At 41.7% G+C, this 17,503-nt stretch overlaps 2 protein-coding genes across 7 annotated transcripts in view; one reads left to right on the forward strand and one right to left on the reverse strand.

Annotated features, from left to right (window-relative positions):
- KCTD3 (potassium channel tetramerization domain containing 3) overlaps positions 1-4,997 on the forward strand; it is a 33,186-nt gene extending 28,189 nt beyond the window's left edge. The window contains exons 16-18 of the mRNA XM_081903894.1: positions 2,582-2,766; positions 3,107-3,245; positions 3,746-4,997. Of these exons, the coding sequence (XP_081760020.1) occupies positions 2,582-2,766; positions 3,107-3,245; positions 3,746-4,310 (889 nt within the window). The 3' untranslated portion in view covers positions 4,311-4,997. The remainder of the gene's footprint in view (positions 1-2,581; positions 2,767-3,106; positions 3,246-3,745) is intronic.
- Positions 4,998-7,550: 2,553 nt separating this feature from the next.
- Positions 7,551-17,503, reverse strand: part of USH2A (usherin) — a 425,043-nt gene continuing 415,090 nt past the window's right edge. Inside the window, exons 69-74 of one of the 6 annotated variants that reach the window (XM_081903560.1) lie at positions 15,880-15,963; positions 13,995-14,248; positions 10,893-10,994; positions 10,280-10,351; positions 8,670-8,894; positions 7,551-8,065 (exon numbers count right to left, since the gene is read on the reverse strand). In XM_081903560.1, coding sequence (XP_081759686.1) covers positions 7,976-8,065; positions 8,670-8,894; positions 10,280-10,351; positions 10,893-10,994; positions 13,995-14,248; positions 15,880-15,963 — 827 coding nt within the window. In that variant the 3' untranslated portion in view covers positions 7,551-7,975. Of the gene's footprint in view, positions 8,066-8,669; positions 8,895-10,279; positions 10,352-10,721; positions 10,786-10,892; positions 10,995-13,994; positions 14,249-15,879; positions 15,974-17,503 lie in introns of those variants that run through there. The other 5 variants (XM_081903562.1, XM_081903561.1, XM_081903563.1 and 2 more) reach the window with 5 other exon arrangements.

The raw sequence follows: 17,503 nt of genomic DNA on the forward strand, positions 1-17,503 counted from the left end.
ATGGGGGTTCAGCAACATCTGGAAGGCTAATAATGATGATAATAATTAATAATAATTGTATGATTTACACCCCACCCTTCTGGCTGGGTTGCCCCAGCCACTATGAGTGGCTAACAGAATATGTAAAACATAATAAAATACCAAATATTAAAAACTTCTGTAAACAGGGCTGCTTTCAGGTATCTTCTAAAAGCCAGATAGTTGTTTATTTCCTTGACATCTGAAGGGAGGCTGTTCCACAGGGAGGGCGCCACTACCGAGAAGGCCCTTTGCCTGGTTCCCTGTAACTTTGCCAAACATTCCCTACACCTGTTCTACACTCTCAGCAAAGATCACATTTGAGAAGATGAGTCCATAATTGGGGGGCTTAGTGCTGTGCTGATTTCAGGCAAACAGTGGCAGGAATGAAATATAGTATAAAAATTCCTGCCCTAACAAAAGCTGTTTGAACTCTTCTCTCTCCCCCCCCCTGAAGTGGTAAAGATAACGTCCACAAAATGCATGCACCAGTTTCTCTCCACAAGGTCAAGACCAGCCCTGTATGAAAGCAAGTTTGTGTCGCTTTAATACTGTGTCACAAGGATTAGGACTCAAAGCTGTTTATTGCCTCTGGATCCTGCATATCATTTGCTAAATGTCGTCTTTATTCTGCGTCTATTTTTCAGCTATTAGATCCTTGGCAATGAGCAGAAAAAATGAGTGGGTGTCATGGTATCCTACTTTTGCAGCAGAGGGCTATGATTCTGCATGTCCAACCTATCTCTAAAATGAATTTACTCAGTTACAGGAATGTTTCAAGAACTAAACATTGATAAGTATTTGAAAATCTGGGTACAAGGATATAGAAGGACAAAGAATCAATTTGGGTCTTGGCTTTACTCATAATAGTAAAATTTGTATTTTACAACCATAGTTTACCTGCAGGCAGGTTTGCATTTAACTTCCACTTTTTTAATGGGCATTTAATTATATCCCTTATTTTAGAGCTCTCTTCTGTTCCTCCCATATGCTAGTGTGTATTGCTACCTTTCATAAAATAATATGATATGTTGCTTGGCCATTTAAAAGTAAATGAAATCCAAAGACGTGGAAACAGCAGCTAAAGTGTTTTTGAAAGCCCTGGATACTAGTTAAAGGAAATAGCACTGTTCTAAAATTGAAACTGCTAGTACAACCAAGGCCGCTAATAGTGATTCACCGACACACAGTATCTTTAACACATGGCCTATCGTTTCTTATTGCTTAATCTTGTAATGAATAAAACTCTTCAAGGGAATCAATCTTCTTTGCATCAAAGTTCATTACGTACAATCATAAGCAACTGTTAGAGAAATTAATCAAGAGTACATTTTCTGTGCACCTAGATTATCCCTTTGACAGCTTGTTTGTTTTTAAGCAAATAGCATTAGAAGCCTGTAATATGGTTGGAGGCCAAATTATCATCCCAATAAATGTTATAAATCACTATGATTTAATGTTCTCTTCTTGCACAGGAAGAAACTGCCACACGTTTATTAAAATTGGTGTTGTACTAGGGTAAATCTTAACATAATAACTCAAAGCTTGTTCAACTTTGACCTCTTTCTGTTCTCCTCCTTCTCTTTTGATTACTGCAGGCATAGTCTAATCAACCTATGCCTTCTACATGTTAATTAAACCTGCATTCATGTATACCCATTTTATCTCAGAAATAATTGTGTTTGTTATTGCTTCCCATGGCAGCAGTTTGCATTGGGTGTGTTCAGATGGTCCAGATTTTCTTTTGCGTTTGTTCTTGAACTGCTTTGGGAACATCTACTCTGCCATCCTCGCTAAAAAGAGACGGGTTCTCAATTACTAAGCAGAAGTTGTAGTCACAGGTTTCTCTTGGAATTACTTATGCAGAATTTTCAAAAAAGCATATGCCCGTTTATAGAACATTTCATAGAACAAATGCTTCCAGGAGAACCTTGTGACTACCACTGAATTTCCCACTAAATTTGGGGAGGAATTTTGGCCCTCTTGATACGGCATCATATGCAAGTTAACAATTTGTGATTTTCCACTAGCAATGCACTGCAAGGATTCTGACTCTTGGCAGTTACATAGCTATTTATGGGATGGAAACAGTTGAGTTTTTATTCTGCATCAGTATGGAGCAAAGCATTTTCTAGAACATTCTTTAACATATGCGTGATGATATTATGGTATAGTATGGCCACAGTCTATAACCCTACAAGCACATCAGTGCCAGTTGCTGGCTTTTGCAGACTACATCTCATGAGCGCCCTGAGGTTCTTCCCTCTTCCATAACTGTCACAGGGCTGCATTGCTGATTCTTAGCTTGCATGTCAGATTGGATATTTGGATAACTGAAAGGCATGGTGTGTTATGTAGTAACAGAAGTGTCCTATTTTGTGTGCACTCTTTAAATAAATTTTAGAAGATACTGTTGTCTTTGCGTTTAAGGATTTCTTCGTCAGGTAATAACACTTCTGTTACAATTTTTGTTTTACTAGTAAGCTTTTACCTAAAAATGAAAATGCCCCTTGTTTTTGCAGATTGGTTGACTTAATGTGCCCTTGTGCAATTTCTAATGCAGGATATGTGAAATTCAGGCTGTTGACTGTACTACCATTTCATCCTTCACTGTACGAGAATGTGAGGGATCCAGTCGGATGGGCTCCAGACCACGGCGCTACCTTTTCACGGGGCACGTGAATGGCAGTATTCAGATGTGGGACCTCACCACTGCTATGGATATGGTTAATAAGAGCGAAGAAAAAGGTATCTGCCTTGATGTCCAATTTTTCTATTAATGAAAGAAGCCAGATTTAGTAGCTATCCAGTAGGATGTTGTATTCTTCCTATACTGCAGTTCCAACCTATTGCTTAAAGCAGAGGTGGGAAGAAGGTAGATTGAGGATTTATTGGTGGATCTCCGGGTAAATTGCAAGAGATCAGCAAGGCTGGATAGCTAGGAACAGCATGCTAAAAAATGGCAGGGTTCTACTTCAGTATTTGGCTCAAATGAGACAGGGTGCTGATCTGGATGGGCTCTGCAGTGTGGGCAGAGTATGGCCGTTTAAATGCATGTGTGTCTGGTCTGTGTTTTTTCTCTTAAAAGACGTGGGTGGTCCTACAGAAGAAGAACTGCTTAAGCTTCTGGATCAGTGTGACCTGAGCACATCTCGCTGTGCGACTCCCAATATCAGCCCAGCCACTTCAGTGATGCAGCAAAGCCGTCTGCGTGAATCCAGCTCTAGGTATGTCCTTGCATGTTTGTACTGGCTGGTAAACTGTAATCCGAATCTTTTCATTCAGTACTTTAAACATTTTGAGACTTGGATTTTTTTTAGACATAGTGGTTCCCTGTTAGAACTGCATGTTACAGAAAGTGATAGCCAACATGAGGCATACTCAGATTCATTGATTTTTACTGGATCTACTCTTCAATGTGACCAATAATGTAGATATCAGCCAGAGAAGTCTCCTTTGGTACAGTCAGCTGCTAACTATCAAAAGGTTACAAGCTTCATTTTTGTTAAATATGCAAAATAAGTGCCTCCCAGACAGATCAGATACTTTCCCCCATTAACATTAATTTCCACTATCCTTGTGTGGAATAGCTCTGGTTACATCACAAGCAACAGCACCATAGATGCTCAAAAAGGAGAATACCTTGTTTCTTGCTTGTGGTATCTGTTCAGTGTGACTGTGTTCATTAATACTGGTGCTCTTACTCATGCATATAAAATATTTTCAGCCTCCAGTTGCAACACCGTGAAATGATCCACGAAACCACTACATATGGTTCCATACGGCCATATAGGGAGAGCCCTTTATTAGCCAGGGCACGACGGACAGAGAGTTTTCACAGCTACAGAGAGATCCAGGCTTTTAATTTGAACAAAACTATGGTAGACAGAGGTATTCTTCAGAATGGCAACCAGAGTCCTGTACAGACAGAAGTGAAGAGGACAGGTGAAAACATAACTGACAAAAGGGCTTCAATAGCAGCACTTGAGATAAGAGCTACCAGAGCAGCAGATGGGGCAAGTGATGGTCAGAAAGTGCCCGAAAATGTATTGGAGTTGAAGAAACGAGGAACTGATGAAGAAAACGAAGCCAAAGCAGACAATAAAAAGAAAAGTGGGTTTGAAGGAGGAGGATTCCTGGGGAGGAAGAAAGCACCTCATCTGGTGTCTTCACCAAGTATTGTGGAAGGAGCTTCTGAAATATCTGGGGCAGCTTCGCCGTCACCTACAAAGACAGCAGTTTCCCCACGGCATAAGAAAAGTGACTCTAACTGCCAGGATTATACCTTGTAAAAATGCTGAAGGATATTTATATCCAAAATATATATCAAAGGTTTTAAACACTAAACTGGATAATATGTTTACATTTATGTGTCTGTGGGCATCTGTAAGTCTGTGTCTTTCAAGATGTTCTTGAAGTAGAATAAAACAGGATAGGGAACACATCATTCTACACAAAGGACTTGGCTTCACAGCTCAACCAACGGAAGCATTTTTAAAGTATTCTAAATTGATGTTGACTTCATATAACGATAATATGAAGTCCATTTCTGGTACAGACTTTGATTTCAAGCTTTCTTTAACGGAGGCTGGCATGCACTACCATTTTTGTTGTAAGGGGAGCATTTTCTAATGTCTGTAACTCTGATTCCCATTTGTGGCTCTGCACATGCTAAATATTTAATGTATGTTGCCTACTTATTGGTCTTCAGTGAGTTCGGTCTCTCTTCATGCTTTTGTGGTTCCATATTGGGAATAATAATGGAAAGAGGGTGGCATGGCCACTTCACCTTACGTTTGCCTTTTTTGTTGTTGAGTCACCATATTTTTTACTAGTATTAATAAACTTTGTATACATCACCTGGTGCAATTTGTTAACTTAATCATACTGCAATTCTAAACATCTTGTTACTGATTTGAATGCTATAAAATATTATATTGCATATATTTGTCTTTAATATTAAAGTATAAAGAATTTAATAGGTGTGTATTATTTTACTTATGAGAAAAACTTAATGCTTTCCAGGAGGTGTTGCCAGTCTTGTAAGCAATAACAGTTGAGATAAGCAACAAATATTAGCAATAAGAGAGATTTAGATTCAGGCCATATTAAACTTGTGATCTGACTCTGCAACTATAATACATTGCATAGTATTACCCTTCCCCCCTCTATATAGGGTAGCTTTGGAATACCAAAAGAAAAGCATTGGTGAGCTTTTACCATCTTCCAGCTTGAGCCAAACAATGAATCTAAAAGAAGTAGCTGTCGTTAGAATCAATTTTGAACAATGGTATATTGTATCTCTCTCTGTTTCTGTGAGGTTTTTACATTCCTTTTTCTTCCTGTGCCATGCATTCATCTAGTTGGCCTGGAACAATTGAGATCTGTCTATACATTCCTTCTTTTCAGTAAAGCATAATCCCATACATTCTAGAAGACGAGTCAAAACAATGGATAGACTTTGAGATAGACATTATCAGAAGCACCCCCACCATAGCATACCCATTCCTCCAAAACAAACAAAGGAAAATCCCCACAACACTAAACAGGATCACACAGGAAGGGGAAAAAAGTAGGCAAATTTTGCCCAACCACATCTCCACTAAGCCCCCAGCCCATCACACAGCCCAAGACTTCCAAATAAAAACATGGCAAGCCAAAGGCCTACACCACCTAACAGACTTCTGCAAAAATAACAAGCCCATATCAACACAATTCAAGACCAACTAGGGGACACCCAAATACCCTGGCTAACAGAACACCAACTACATGCCTTCTTAAATAATCCAGCAGTAAAAGCAGCCACTAGGCCCTTAATCACCTTCAAAAACCTCCTGACATCCAAGGGACGGTATCCACATTATATATAATACTGCTCCAGAATCCCACAAATCTCAATGCACAATGCAATTCTAACTTTTGTGCAATAGTTAATTTATAGCAATATTCTGGATAAAAGTGCTTAAAAAGTCCACCTAGTTGTCTGTCCAAAGTAATCCTAAACTACTCATATAAGCAATAAATAGGACCATAGGCCAAGATGAGTCAAAGAAACCCAATAAAAAATATTGTTTAAAACCATTTATTAATTGGGATAATAAATTGGGATAATAATTGGGATATTCTGAAATGTACTACATTTCTGTATATAATAATTAAAAATACTTAAGTTTTAGCTTGCTTTTCTGTGTAAAAAATAATACACAAGACAGCTTTTAAAATAACTTAGTATTTTGTCCTTTGCTCAGCAAGTATATTGGCAGAAAAGAAAATATCTGCTATTTCAACTGGTAACATTAAACACAGAAAAAGCTCTAAATACACAATGAAATTACATTTCATAAACCATCTAACCAGAGTACTTGTATAAATTTTGGTGGGCCCAGTCCTTTGGGACTTTATGGTTTGAAGTGCACTTGGACTGAGTTCATATGTGATTCCCTTTTCCTTATCAACAGACAAAACTACAAAGGTTTTATTGTCTGTAGCACATATACAACAGTTTGCTACTAGAAATGATGTTCTACTCTTGTTCTTCCCAAGCCAAATCTTCAATTTTGGTGTAGGGTTGAAATGTTTATGCCCTTGCCACAGAAGACATATCTGCACATGTGATAAGTGTAGCACTGAAAACTGCCTTACTGCTTCAGGGAATGAATTTTGTTATTATCAGTGGCATGATAGTAGCACCTTGCATCCAGCCCACAAAACTAAATACATAACACCTTTGTTTCAACCTGTGCCTAACAAAACAGTAATAAGATGACCACCTGCTACAGACAACGGCTAAAGTTAGCTATTGACACAGAACATACATAACTTAATCAAAGAAAATTGATGGAAAGTGATGTAGCTTATACCTAAACTACTAACTTCCTAGATCAGTTATTTGGGACGATTTAGGCTACAATCCTGTATATACTTTTCTGGGGCTAAATCCCAAAGAATTCAGTAGGACTCAGTGCTAGGTATGGAACTGACCTACAAATGATTGTAATTTCAATCTACAATTCAGGGCAATCAAAAATATTTCAACACATAGCTAGGGAAACCACTGCAGAATAAGAACTATAATGAAAGATTTGCTAGGACAGTAGTGGAAAATTTATATATTTTAAGGGAGATGCAAGAACTCGGCATGGTATGTAATAGGATTCTTAGTGAGCCAAGATTCCACTGTACAAGTGAGTCAAACTAAACTGTCATTTCAGTAATCATTTTTTTAAGAAAGAACATACACCTGTATAAATATCAAACTCTCTACTTCCCTGACCATGTACTTTGGAACATCCCAGGACCAAACCGAAGTGGTCTAGGAGAACTATGGTGCTAATGGGTGATGCAGACAAGGGAGGTCAAGACCTATCCTGTTGGTGTGCCAAAAGTGGTAGGGTGAAGAAAATGCTTGTATCAGAACAAGTCGGGGGTGACTTGGATTCACACAATCCCAAACCCTCATGTTTGGGATGAAACAACCGCAATTTACTTTTTACTGGTTTCTTTTTGAAACTATGACATTTTGACTGAAACGATCAAAGCAAACTTTTATATATGTTGTAGCATAAATAAGCAGTGGCTCATTTTGGACAAATGGACCATTTCATCCAACCATGGTTTCCCTTCATACTTTTGTAAGTGGAGCTTAAAATGTTTATAAAGGTTTCTGGCTCAGTTGTGCACATTTTTCAAACTTTATAATACATACTTTACTATATAAATAAAATTTACTCCATAAAAGCTTCATTGTAGGGTGAAAGCTTACCCTTCTTAGCAATGCATTATCACAAGTATTATATGGTAATACTGACGCTGTTTAAAAAAATTAAAAATCAATATAATTCATATTGGTAGGCACATTACATCTCAATGACTAAACAAGGCAAGTGTGTTCAGAATGGCTTGAAGAAAAAACACCTTCCATATTCTTCTTATGCCATCATACCAGTAGCAAAACTACTCACAAAGGTGTGTCCGTAAATGTTGTATGTTCTTTTGTGACAGTACTGAAGCCTTTTATAGCGCTCACAAGATCTTCATCATCCACATACTATAAACAAGCAAATAAATAAATTTACTTTTGCTGTTGTTGAAGAGGCTTATGTTCAAAGAACATAATGGCGGAAACTCTTCGCCTCCCAACACCTTTCTAATATTAATTCAGGAACACTGACTTTTCAACAATTAACTAGATAATTTAACTCTCTTAATAGGATGTGACTCAAAATCTAGAAAAAATGAATGAACTTGCTTATATTGTTTTCCTCCCATATGGTAAGTTGTCTTTGTAAGCTTTCCATGCATGCCCAACTGTATTAAAATACACTTGCCATGTAAGTTGGTCCATTCATTTGTAACACTGGGCCATCAATTGCTGGCATATTAATAGACCAGTGCATGTGGGTAAGTACATCTTAAGGTAATTGGGCTTTCCCTGTGCCCTATATAAATTAGTATCAAAGGAGCTAGAGGAACAGAAAACCTGGGAAGCAAAGGGTTATTAGCCAGAAGTGGTGGAATGCAGGGATTCATGACTCTACTAATATCTGTAGGGGGGGAAAGAGGGTTTCCTAGCATTCTCTTTCCGCTGGCTTTTATGCTACAGTTGCCACTGGCCCCCAAAGCTTATCGGTCTTCCCTTGAAAAGAACTTACCAAACCACTGTCATGGCCATGAATAATGGTATCCCAAACGGTATCTTCTATTAAGGATTTTTTGTCGTAGACATCAATAAGCTGACTGACACTCCGATGTAGAGAACCTTGGGAATAAGTACGCTGCATCTGGCTTTGGCTTGGTACTGGAAAGCCGGAAGTACTTTGATTGCTATGCATACTCAAAGGAGACACTGGTGCTGGAATTTTGGTATCTGCTAATCCCTAGAAGCATGGAAGGAGGAGACAAAATCAATAAAATGTTGTCTTAGGAAGAGCTTTTACCAAACCATGTATCACCATACTGTGGCTTCCACTACAAAATGATCCCCTGGTTTCCATCAGCTGTCCTTAGCTGATGACCAGATGAGAGTTAATGTCACAATGCTGCAGGAGCCCATCTTCACAGCAGAGTTTATGACCAATAACAGAACACCATTAAACACACATGGCAAGGATCATTAGCACTCTCTTCAGCTATTGTTCCCTGTGGAAACCATAGCCTTCTGCAATGCAGTTTCACAAGGTGATCTCCTACTAAGCATGCAATACATGCATGTCATCGGCACAATTCCCATTTCACTCCAACAACAGCCTTTTGCTGAGCAGTGCCTGCAAGGTGAGCAGGGCCATTGGTTCACTAATGAATGACTGCTGGGGGGTTTAAGCTTGTAGATCAGTAGGGTCTCTAAAGATTCTGCTAATATGGGTTATGCCTAGCTTTGTACATTTTCTGCTTTCATAGTTTGGTCACATAGCTCTCCCAGTGACCTGCCCCGTAAAAAAAAGCCCACAGACACAAGCAGGCACTGCAATCACAGCAAACCCAAGAGATGAGGAAGCAATGCCACATAGTTTATCACATAAAACACCAAACGGTTCCAATTGCACTCTAAAGGGAGAAATGGACAGGCTCTCAGACAATGGAAAGGTTCGAAACATGCCTGCAAGCCTGAGCATGGCTTGCTCTTCTAGAAGATGGGATTAAATAAGGATTTACTGAATGAAAATGCAGCTCTTCTGGGTTTGACTCTTAACACACTAATCACTTGCTCACATTCATGCCCAAGAGATCGAAGGAGCTACTGGAAACCACAGAAGGGGATAGCGCTCTTGGGCTTGGGTCCTGTTTACAGGCTTCTTATAGGCATTTAGTTGGCCATCCATGAGACAGGGTGCTGGACTAGATGGGCCATTGTCCAGACCCAGCAGGCTCTTACGCTCTTAATATGGATATTATGGTTATGGATTGAGACTGTTTGTGTTAGCTGTAAATACTCAGCTTTTCAGCCCCCCCTGGGTTCCCAAGTGTGGCTTATCCCAAGTTTGTGATTTAATGGAAATCAACTCTCTTATGTTCCAAAAAACAACAACCCTGTTGCATCAGCCCAATTTCAATTTTCTTAAAGAAACCCATTAGTTCTGCCTGAGCCTATGTACCCCAGTTCCACACCTGCTCCATTACCTGGACAATGAAACACAATACAAGAGCATGCTCAGCACCCCACCCCCCTTTTCCGCTATAAAGTAAGTGTCATGCAAAAAGACTTTCATGCCAACACTCAAGAAAATTGCAAGTGCTTGGTCGCCTAGGCCGCACTAATCACTACCTCAGCGTGCATTGTGTAGCTTTTGAGAGTGACGCTGCTTGAGGACTCAGACGTATCGGCAACCGTCTCAAACTGAGATTAAAAAGGGAAGAAATGTATTAATGGCATTTCTAAATGACCTGGGTGCTGTGACAAATGCTCCACGGGAAGGTTAGCTTGCAATGAATGTCTGCACCGCGCGGGCCACAGAGCCAGCAAGGAGGAAGCCCGTGAAACTCCGGTGCCATCAAGCAAAGCGATGTTGATCTGTAGCAGCTGAGGAATTGCCCCATTATACCGAGTCAGAAAAATGGGAAGGTATTTGCAGTGAAGGCTTATGGCAACTGAAAGCCAATTTGTTGCTCTCGGAGGCAAGTTTCGCTAGCATTTGTATGGGACTGCAGTGGCTGAGTGTTCCAGATTCAAGCCAGTAATTGAGTTAGGTGTAAAAAACTGCACTTACAATTATCTGCACCTTATGCTGGGTGACCTTGAAAGCGATAATAAAACAGAGCGACTCCCTCAATCTAATACAGTGTTGGGGGTGGGGAATGGAGGAAGAAGACATTGCCTAGCGGTTTAGAAATATATCTTTCTCCATGTTTATGCAGACATATGCATCGCAAAGGCTTACCTTATCTGAGCTCTGTGATACTTGTGAAGACGAGATGACAGGGACTTGTAAAGAAGTAGCAAGAGGAGGCTGATGGCAGGGATTATCAGTGAAAGAGGGTTTCTGCATTATTTTTTTTGAAACATCATAGGTGCAGGAAATAAAAGAGGAGAGGCAAGGCAGCAGAGAAGACAAGGAGTTAAAACAGAGGAGATGGGGGAAAGAGCAGCAGTTCAGACAGTTAACCTTCCAAAGGCGAAGGGGAAGGAAAACTAGAAAAGAGAGGGAATGGAAATGCGGCTTTTTTACATGTAAACCTCTCTCAGCTGTTGACAAACTCAGAACAGAAACAAAGTTGTCCTGTCTATGCTTTTAGTTTCCCTTTGAGGTCAGAGGTAGCTGGCAAATCTCGATGGGCAAGCTTGCTTTAATTTATACTATATTAATTAAATTTATCAAATACTGTAAACAAAATACCCCATAATGGTAATATATAGAACACAATAGCAATAAACTTATATACTATAACAATTTCAAGTTCATTGTTTTAAAATGGGTCTCTCTCCATTCTTTCTGCCCCCTTCCTGATGATTCACCCACTGGCCACATGTTTGGTGAGTGTGAGGAGAGACCTCACATATACACTGATAGCCATCTGACTGCCCCAGGTGCCTCCCTTGTGTGTAGGAGGGATACATGTGTATGCCAGTCCACCAATAAGGCCCTTTCTCAATGTATGGGCAGCAGGAGGCATTGCCAGCATGCTTGATGCTTGTGAGCAGGGATAGCCCAGAGCACTGGCAGAGGAAGGGGGGGGGAGACACAGGCCAGCCCCGCCCCCGCCTGCTCTCCACCCACCACTGCCAGAGCATGAAGCTCCACCACTGGCCCAGAAGACCCCCTCCCACCCAGGCCTAGCTCATTTTCAGTAGCTGGATTTGAGCTGCGAGTGGACTGGGGGTTCCTAGATCCCCCCGTTTGGGACTGAGAACATAGCAAAGTGTTGGTAATGCCAGCAGCTAACGTTGTAGCTTGAAGGTAGCACAAAGCCTTTGTGTGCAAAAGGTCCCAGGTTCAATCCCCGGCATCTCCGCTTGTGGCATTGAAAAAGTCATGTCTGAAACCCTGGACAGCCAGAAAAAGTGGACCCAAAATGGTACCCGACAGATGCTGCTGGACTCCAGTTCCCATTAGCCACACACTGTCTGGCAAGTGACTAGGGATGATGGGAGTTGTAGTCCAATATCATCGAAAGGACATCACATTGGCTACTTCTGCTGCAGGCAGCACTGTGCTAGATGCATCCATGGTCTTACTCAATATAAGGCAGATTCCTTTGCCCTTAACAAAGTTAAGTGGGACCAAAGGAAGGGAAGGATCCTGGGTATTTTGAGGAGGAGACCACACAGTGGTAGAGCACATCCTTTGCATGCAGAAAGCCTTAGGTTCAATCCCCAGCATCTATAATTGGGGCAGGGAAACATCCAGGTCAGAAACCCTGGGCAGCTACTGCTAGTCAACACAAAGTTAGCTCGACCAGTGGTCTGACTTGGAAGAACACCGCTTCAAATGTTCCTAAAGGCCTATCTAGACTAGAAGGCAGAACAAAGAATAGGGGAGAATAGCTTATTAAGCCATTTCATTGAACTTTTTACAGCCTTGTGACAAGGGGGTGCCTGAATTAAGCATTTACAGCACTCAGGTTTTTCTCTCCCTATTGTAATACCTACTTTTCACACATTTTGGCTTATTATAATCAAACTGCATCCTCAGTTGTTGTTGTTGTTTGTTTTTTTTACTGGTGCTCTTGAGCCTTTCTTTCAGCTACAACTGACTATTCCTATAAAAGGCAAACCAGCCTATTTTCAAATCTCATTTTACTAGTTCAGAAACTCAACTAAAATTGATTAAACAGGCCCTAATTTAGCCTTTACAATCCACCCAGAGTCACCATAGAAATGTTGCTGAGAGCAGCATCCCCCAGCTCCTGAGGGTCATTGTTGAAACACAAACATTTTCCTTTAAGGCCCCCGCTTGGCCCCCTAACTCGGTAATGCTTGAGGAGTAGCCACAGCACTGACAGGTCCTTAAGGGGCCACATAAAAATTAAAATTGTTGACTTGCTGCGCTCTTTTAAGAGGCTTTTAACAAAGGCTTGAGCTGCGAAAATGACAGAAACATTTAAGCATGCTGTGCAGTCTGAAGGGGGCGGGGGAACACAGCACATGTGGGAGAGGGGGAAATGGCTAGCAATATAATTCTGCAACGATTCCCTTTAGAAAGGCACAAGGCACAGATAAAAGTGGCTGCTTCTCTCTTCAAATACTGTACCTTTGCCAAGTTTCACATCCTGAGCGGTAGGCAGAGTTATCCTCTACTTAGGTGTCACCTGGCCAAAGCTAAGTATTTTAAAACTCCCTTGGTTTCAGTGTAGAACTGCAGCCAAACATGACAGCCCCATGTCACGCGCCAAACATTTAGGCACCCTTCCTTGGGCAGCGCATTTCTCCAACAGTTTGTGCTGCTGGTTGCGAAACACGTGACATGAGGACACATGGCGAAACATTATGGGAAGAGGGGAGAGAATACCACAAAGACCTCCTGCTTTTGTCCTCTGCCCCATATCAAGCAGCAAACCTTAAGTATGTGCTTAGTGAATTTGCTTTAACTGTTGGAGCATAGGAAGCTACCTTAGATGACACCGCTGGCCTCTCCAGGTAGCTCAGTTGGTAGAGTATGAGACTCTTAATCTCAGGATTGTGGGTTTGAACCCCAGGTTGGGCAAGGTTCCTGCATTGCAGGGGGCTGGACTACATGACCCTCGTAGTCCCTTCCAACCCCACAGTTCTATGATTTCCCCAAATTACTTTATTTATATTAGTTCACATTTGTATGGCTGCCCCAAGGCATACGTTCTCTAGGTGGAGGGAGAAATTGCGAGAGAATTGCTTAATGTGAACTAGTCACTGCCAGGGCAGAAGCTGCAGTTTTCCCTTCGGACAAAAAGCTTCTCCATCTGTATGTGCATGCGTGGGCAGGTGTCTGCATGCGTGCATTAATGCGTGCATGCATGCACATGTGGGGAGCATGCCTGCAAAACAATTCACAGTCCAAGCAGCGTACCATGTGCGTCTCTCCTTGTGAATAGACACTCATCGGCGACATCCTCTTTTGAAGCGGGACTAAAGGAGGCCTTTCCCGTGCATACGGCTGCTTGCTTATTTTCCTCTGCAGGATCAGGGACAGCAGAACTGCTAAAAGGATCAAGCCAAGGATGGCCATTAGGACCACAAACCACAGCTCTGTGTAGAAGGTTGCCTGCTTTGCCTCTGCTTCGTGCTTATCTCCCGGGGTTGTTAACGCAGGGCCTGCGATATCTGGGGAAGGAAGAGGGTGGGCACGCATTATTTTAGAGAGAAAATGTAGTGTGATCTAGCTTCGCCCCTGATTTGATTTTATAAGGTGTTGGAAAGATGCTGGGGGCTGTTTGTCACACTCTGCTCATTTGCAAGGGGCTGCAGTGGCTCAGTATGCCAGTGGGTTGGATCATAAAGCTTAGTGCACTCTGGAGACTGTGTTTTAAGCCCTGGCATTGCTGCTTGGGTTAGAAATCACCTCTGCATTGGCACCTACCAGGGAAGAGAAGGGTGTGTGTGTGTGTGTGTGTGTGTGTGTGTGTGTGTGTGTAAAAGCGAAGGCTGATTCATCGACGTAACCTTGAACAGCTGAAACAATTATCAGGAGGTAGTGTGTGTATGTGTTCACATGAATATATGTTGCAAAAAGCTTTCTTGCACTCAAGCCAAAAACACCACAACTGTGTCCATTTAATCCTTGAAGGGGATTTAAAAGAGGGAAGTCTGGTGGGAAATACTTTTTTTAAGGAATAAGTTTTAAACAGGATAGAAGAAAGAGTCTCAAAGGGGTCACTGGTCTCTCTAGCAAAGGGTGCACATTCTTTCTTTCTTTTTGAAAAAATAATAATTATAAACCACTTGCTGAAAAAAAAGTTACGCAAGAGGTCTATAGAGTCAATTTTAGATAAAGCATGTCTAAAATAAACAGCACAATCAAAAACAAATATGCATCAAACCATCATTAAAAAACAAGGTAAGGTTAACAAAATATTTTAAACAAAAGTAAAACAGGGGCTTGCTGCAACGGAAAATTTTCAGCAGAGGCAGGGAATTCCTGAGCATAGGTCCTGCCACTCTTAAAAGGTGACTTTTCAGGAGCAGACATTACCTTGTAGTGGTCTAAAAATAGAAATCATATTCCATCCCCTAGTTTCTTTTGTGGGCAATCAGTTCAAAAACTGGAGACATGAAGGAGGTGCTTCTAACACTCCGACAAATGGGTATAGGAGCTATCCTGCCATGCAATTTTATGTTTGTTTGTTTGCTTTTTAATGGGAGAAGTTGCAGTTTCTTTTTCTCCCTGGTAATACCCTCCCTGAAGAAAAAATAAGCTGTGAGTTTTAATTGTTTGTTAGGCAAAAAATAATAATAATTGGGAAAGAAGCAAGCCACTCCAGTGTTCTAACTCCACCACTAATGCCCTGCTCTCATAACTAAAACATAACTAAAACCCACATGAAGAACAACACTGATCATTTGCCTAAACCTCCCTTCCCCCAAATCACTGTGATTTTGGAGTGGCCTTGGAAAACAACTCACTGTGTCCAGCAAAATGAAAGAGTCCTCTGTCTCTCTCCCTATCAAGCTCTGGCCATTTCTCCAGTCAGTTTGGCTTTGTTTCTCAGAAAATAAGAGGGGAGGTGGAAAATTTGTCCTTTTGGATAAACCAAGGCTGTAAAGCCATTTGGAAGTTTAAGGGGTCCGTCTAACCCACCTTGAAATGCCTTGTTAATGGTGTGATCCTACCCAGGTACACAGAATCATGATCTGAATCACTTCATTATTTGAGAGACACACAGAGCCCATGTGCACCAGTAATATTTGACAGCAAATCCGCACGCAATGGCAAGGAGGAGCCTTTGTGAATTTACCGATTCCTGTAGCAGTGTTGTATTTGATCACCGGTGTTACCGCACTTCCTTGGTCAGTGGTACAAGACACCTGAAATGAATAGGCTGAACAACACTGTATGATTAAAACATGCACACTGTATAAACTTCTTATACTGTCATTTTATTGTTCTGCTTATTTAATTTTCTAAAAATGTCTGCTTTAAACCTGAGGCATGGCCTGTCACCAGCACTGATTGACAGAAACCTCCTTTCCCCCTGCCTGCCTGCCTGCTATGCTCATAGTGCAGTGCACCAATTGGAGGTTCATGAGTCCCTCCCCTACAGTCAAGGTGGCCAGCCCAAGACATTTCAGCACAAAATGGCTCCTCCCTCCCCACCAGGGAAGAAGGGGTGAGTAAAAATCTAGGAAGGAATGGGGAATAAAGTTCTACATTGGGATGTGCTTCCTCTGTGGATCCTGCCACCAGAGGGAGTTGCCTCATCTTGCCTCAAGGATGGGCTGGCCCTGCCATCCAGGGCATCCAGTCATTCTTCCCCTGCTGGGTGTAGGGCCTTCAGAAAGAGAGGAATAACAGCCCTTCAAACATAGGACTGTCCTCTGCAATGTAATCATTAGCATATAAGTTCTAAATTTTATGAAAACAGCATCTCCTGAAGATGGAAAACTCCTTTTATCGTCTCTCTATTAAGTATTTTAACTACTACTGCATGTGGTATGGTTAATGCCTTCCCACTAAGGATATTGCAAATATTCAGACTTGGGTGTGACTTTCTGTGTCTGCAGAACATAAAGTGAGAAGGGACCAAAAGAAATACTCTTACGTTGCCCTAGAAGCATAACAAAGGGTTTAATAGGCAATAAAGGAGGTAGCTGATCTAGAGCCCATTGTATGTTCTGATACTTGCATAAAACTCTAAAGGTAAAGGTAAATGAACTCCTGACCATTAGGTCCAGTCACGGACGACTCTTAAGTCCCCCTCACGCCTCACTAGCTCATGTCGCTTTACTGGCCGAGGGAGCCGGCGTACAGCTTCCGGGTCATGTGGCCAGCATGACTAAGCCGCTTCTGGCGAAACAGAGCAGCACAAGGAAACGCCATTTACCTTCCTGCTGGAGCAGTACCTATTTATCTACTTGCACTTTGACATGCTTTAGAACTGCTAGGTTGGCAGGAGCAGGGACCAAGCAATGGGAGCTCACCCCGTCGTGGGGATTCGAACCGCCAACCTTCTGATTGGCAAGCCCTAGGTTTGGTTTATACCATAGCGCCACCCGCATAAAACTCTACTTGGCTTCAATTCAGGGAACAGCTCTATACACATGAAGGAATCTGCCAAACAGATTCCATATTTCTAAGGCCCGAAAACCACATTTCCCAGCAGTCTGTTGGGGTGTGAGTGTATTTTTCCCTTTCATCTGACAACGGAAGTCTTAAGTACCCCTCACACCTCACCAGCCTGTTAGCTAAGTAATGTTAATTCAGGGTCAAGGTACATGTTGCATTTAATGCATAGTGAAGCAGCTGCATCTCCATTTTTCCTTCACTTAATGATAGGCCCAGGGGGTTTTATTGCTAGCAGTACTCCAGTGCTCAAGGAGAGGAGGCCTCACTTTGCTTTGCTTTGGTCTGCACATGCTGAT

The sequence above is a fragment of the Podarcis melisellensis genome (assembly GCF_964234715.1).
Source record: "Podarcis melisellensis genome assembly, chromosome: 3".
Taxonomy (NCBI): Eukaryota; Metazoa; Chordata; class Lepidosauria; order Squamata; family Lacertidae; genus Podarcis; species Podarcis melisellensis.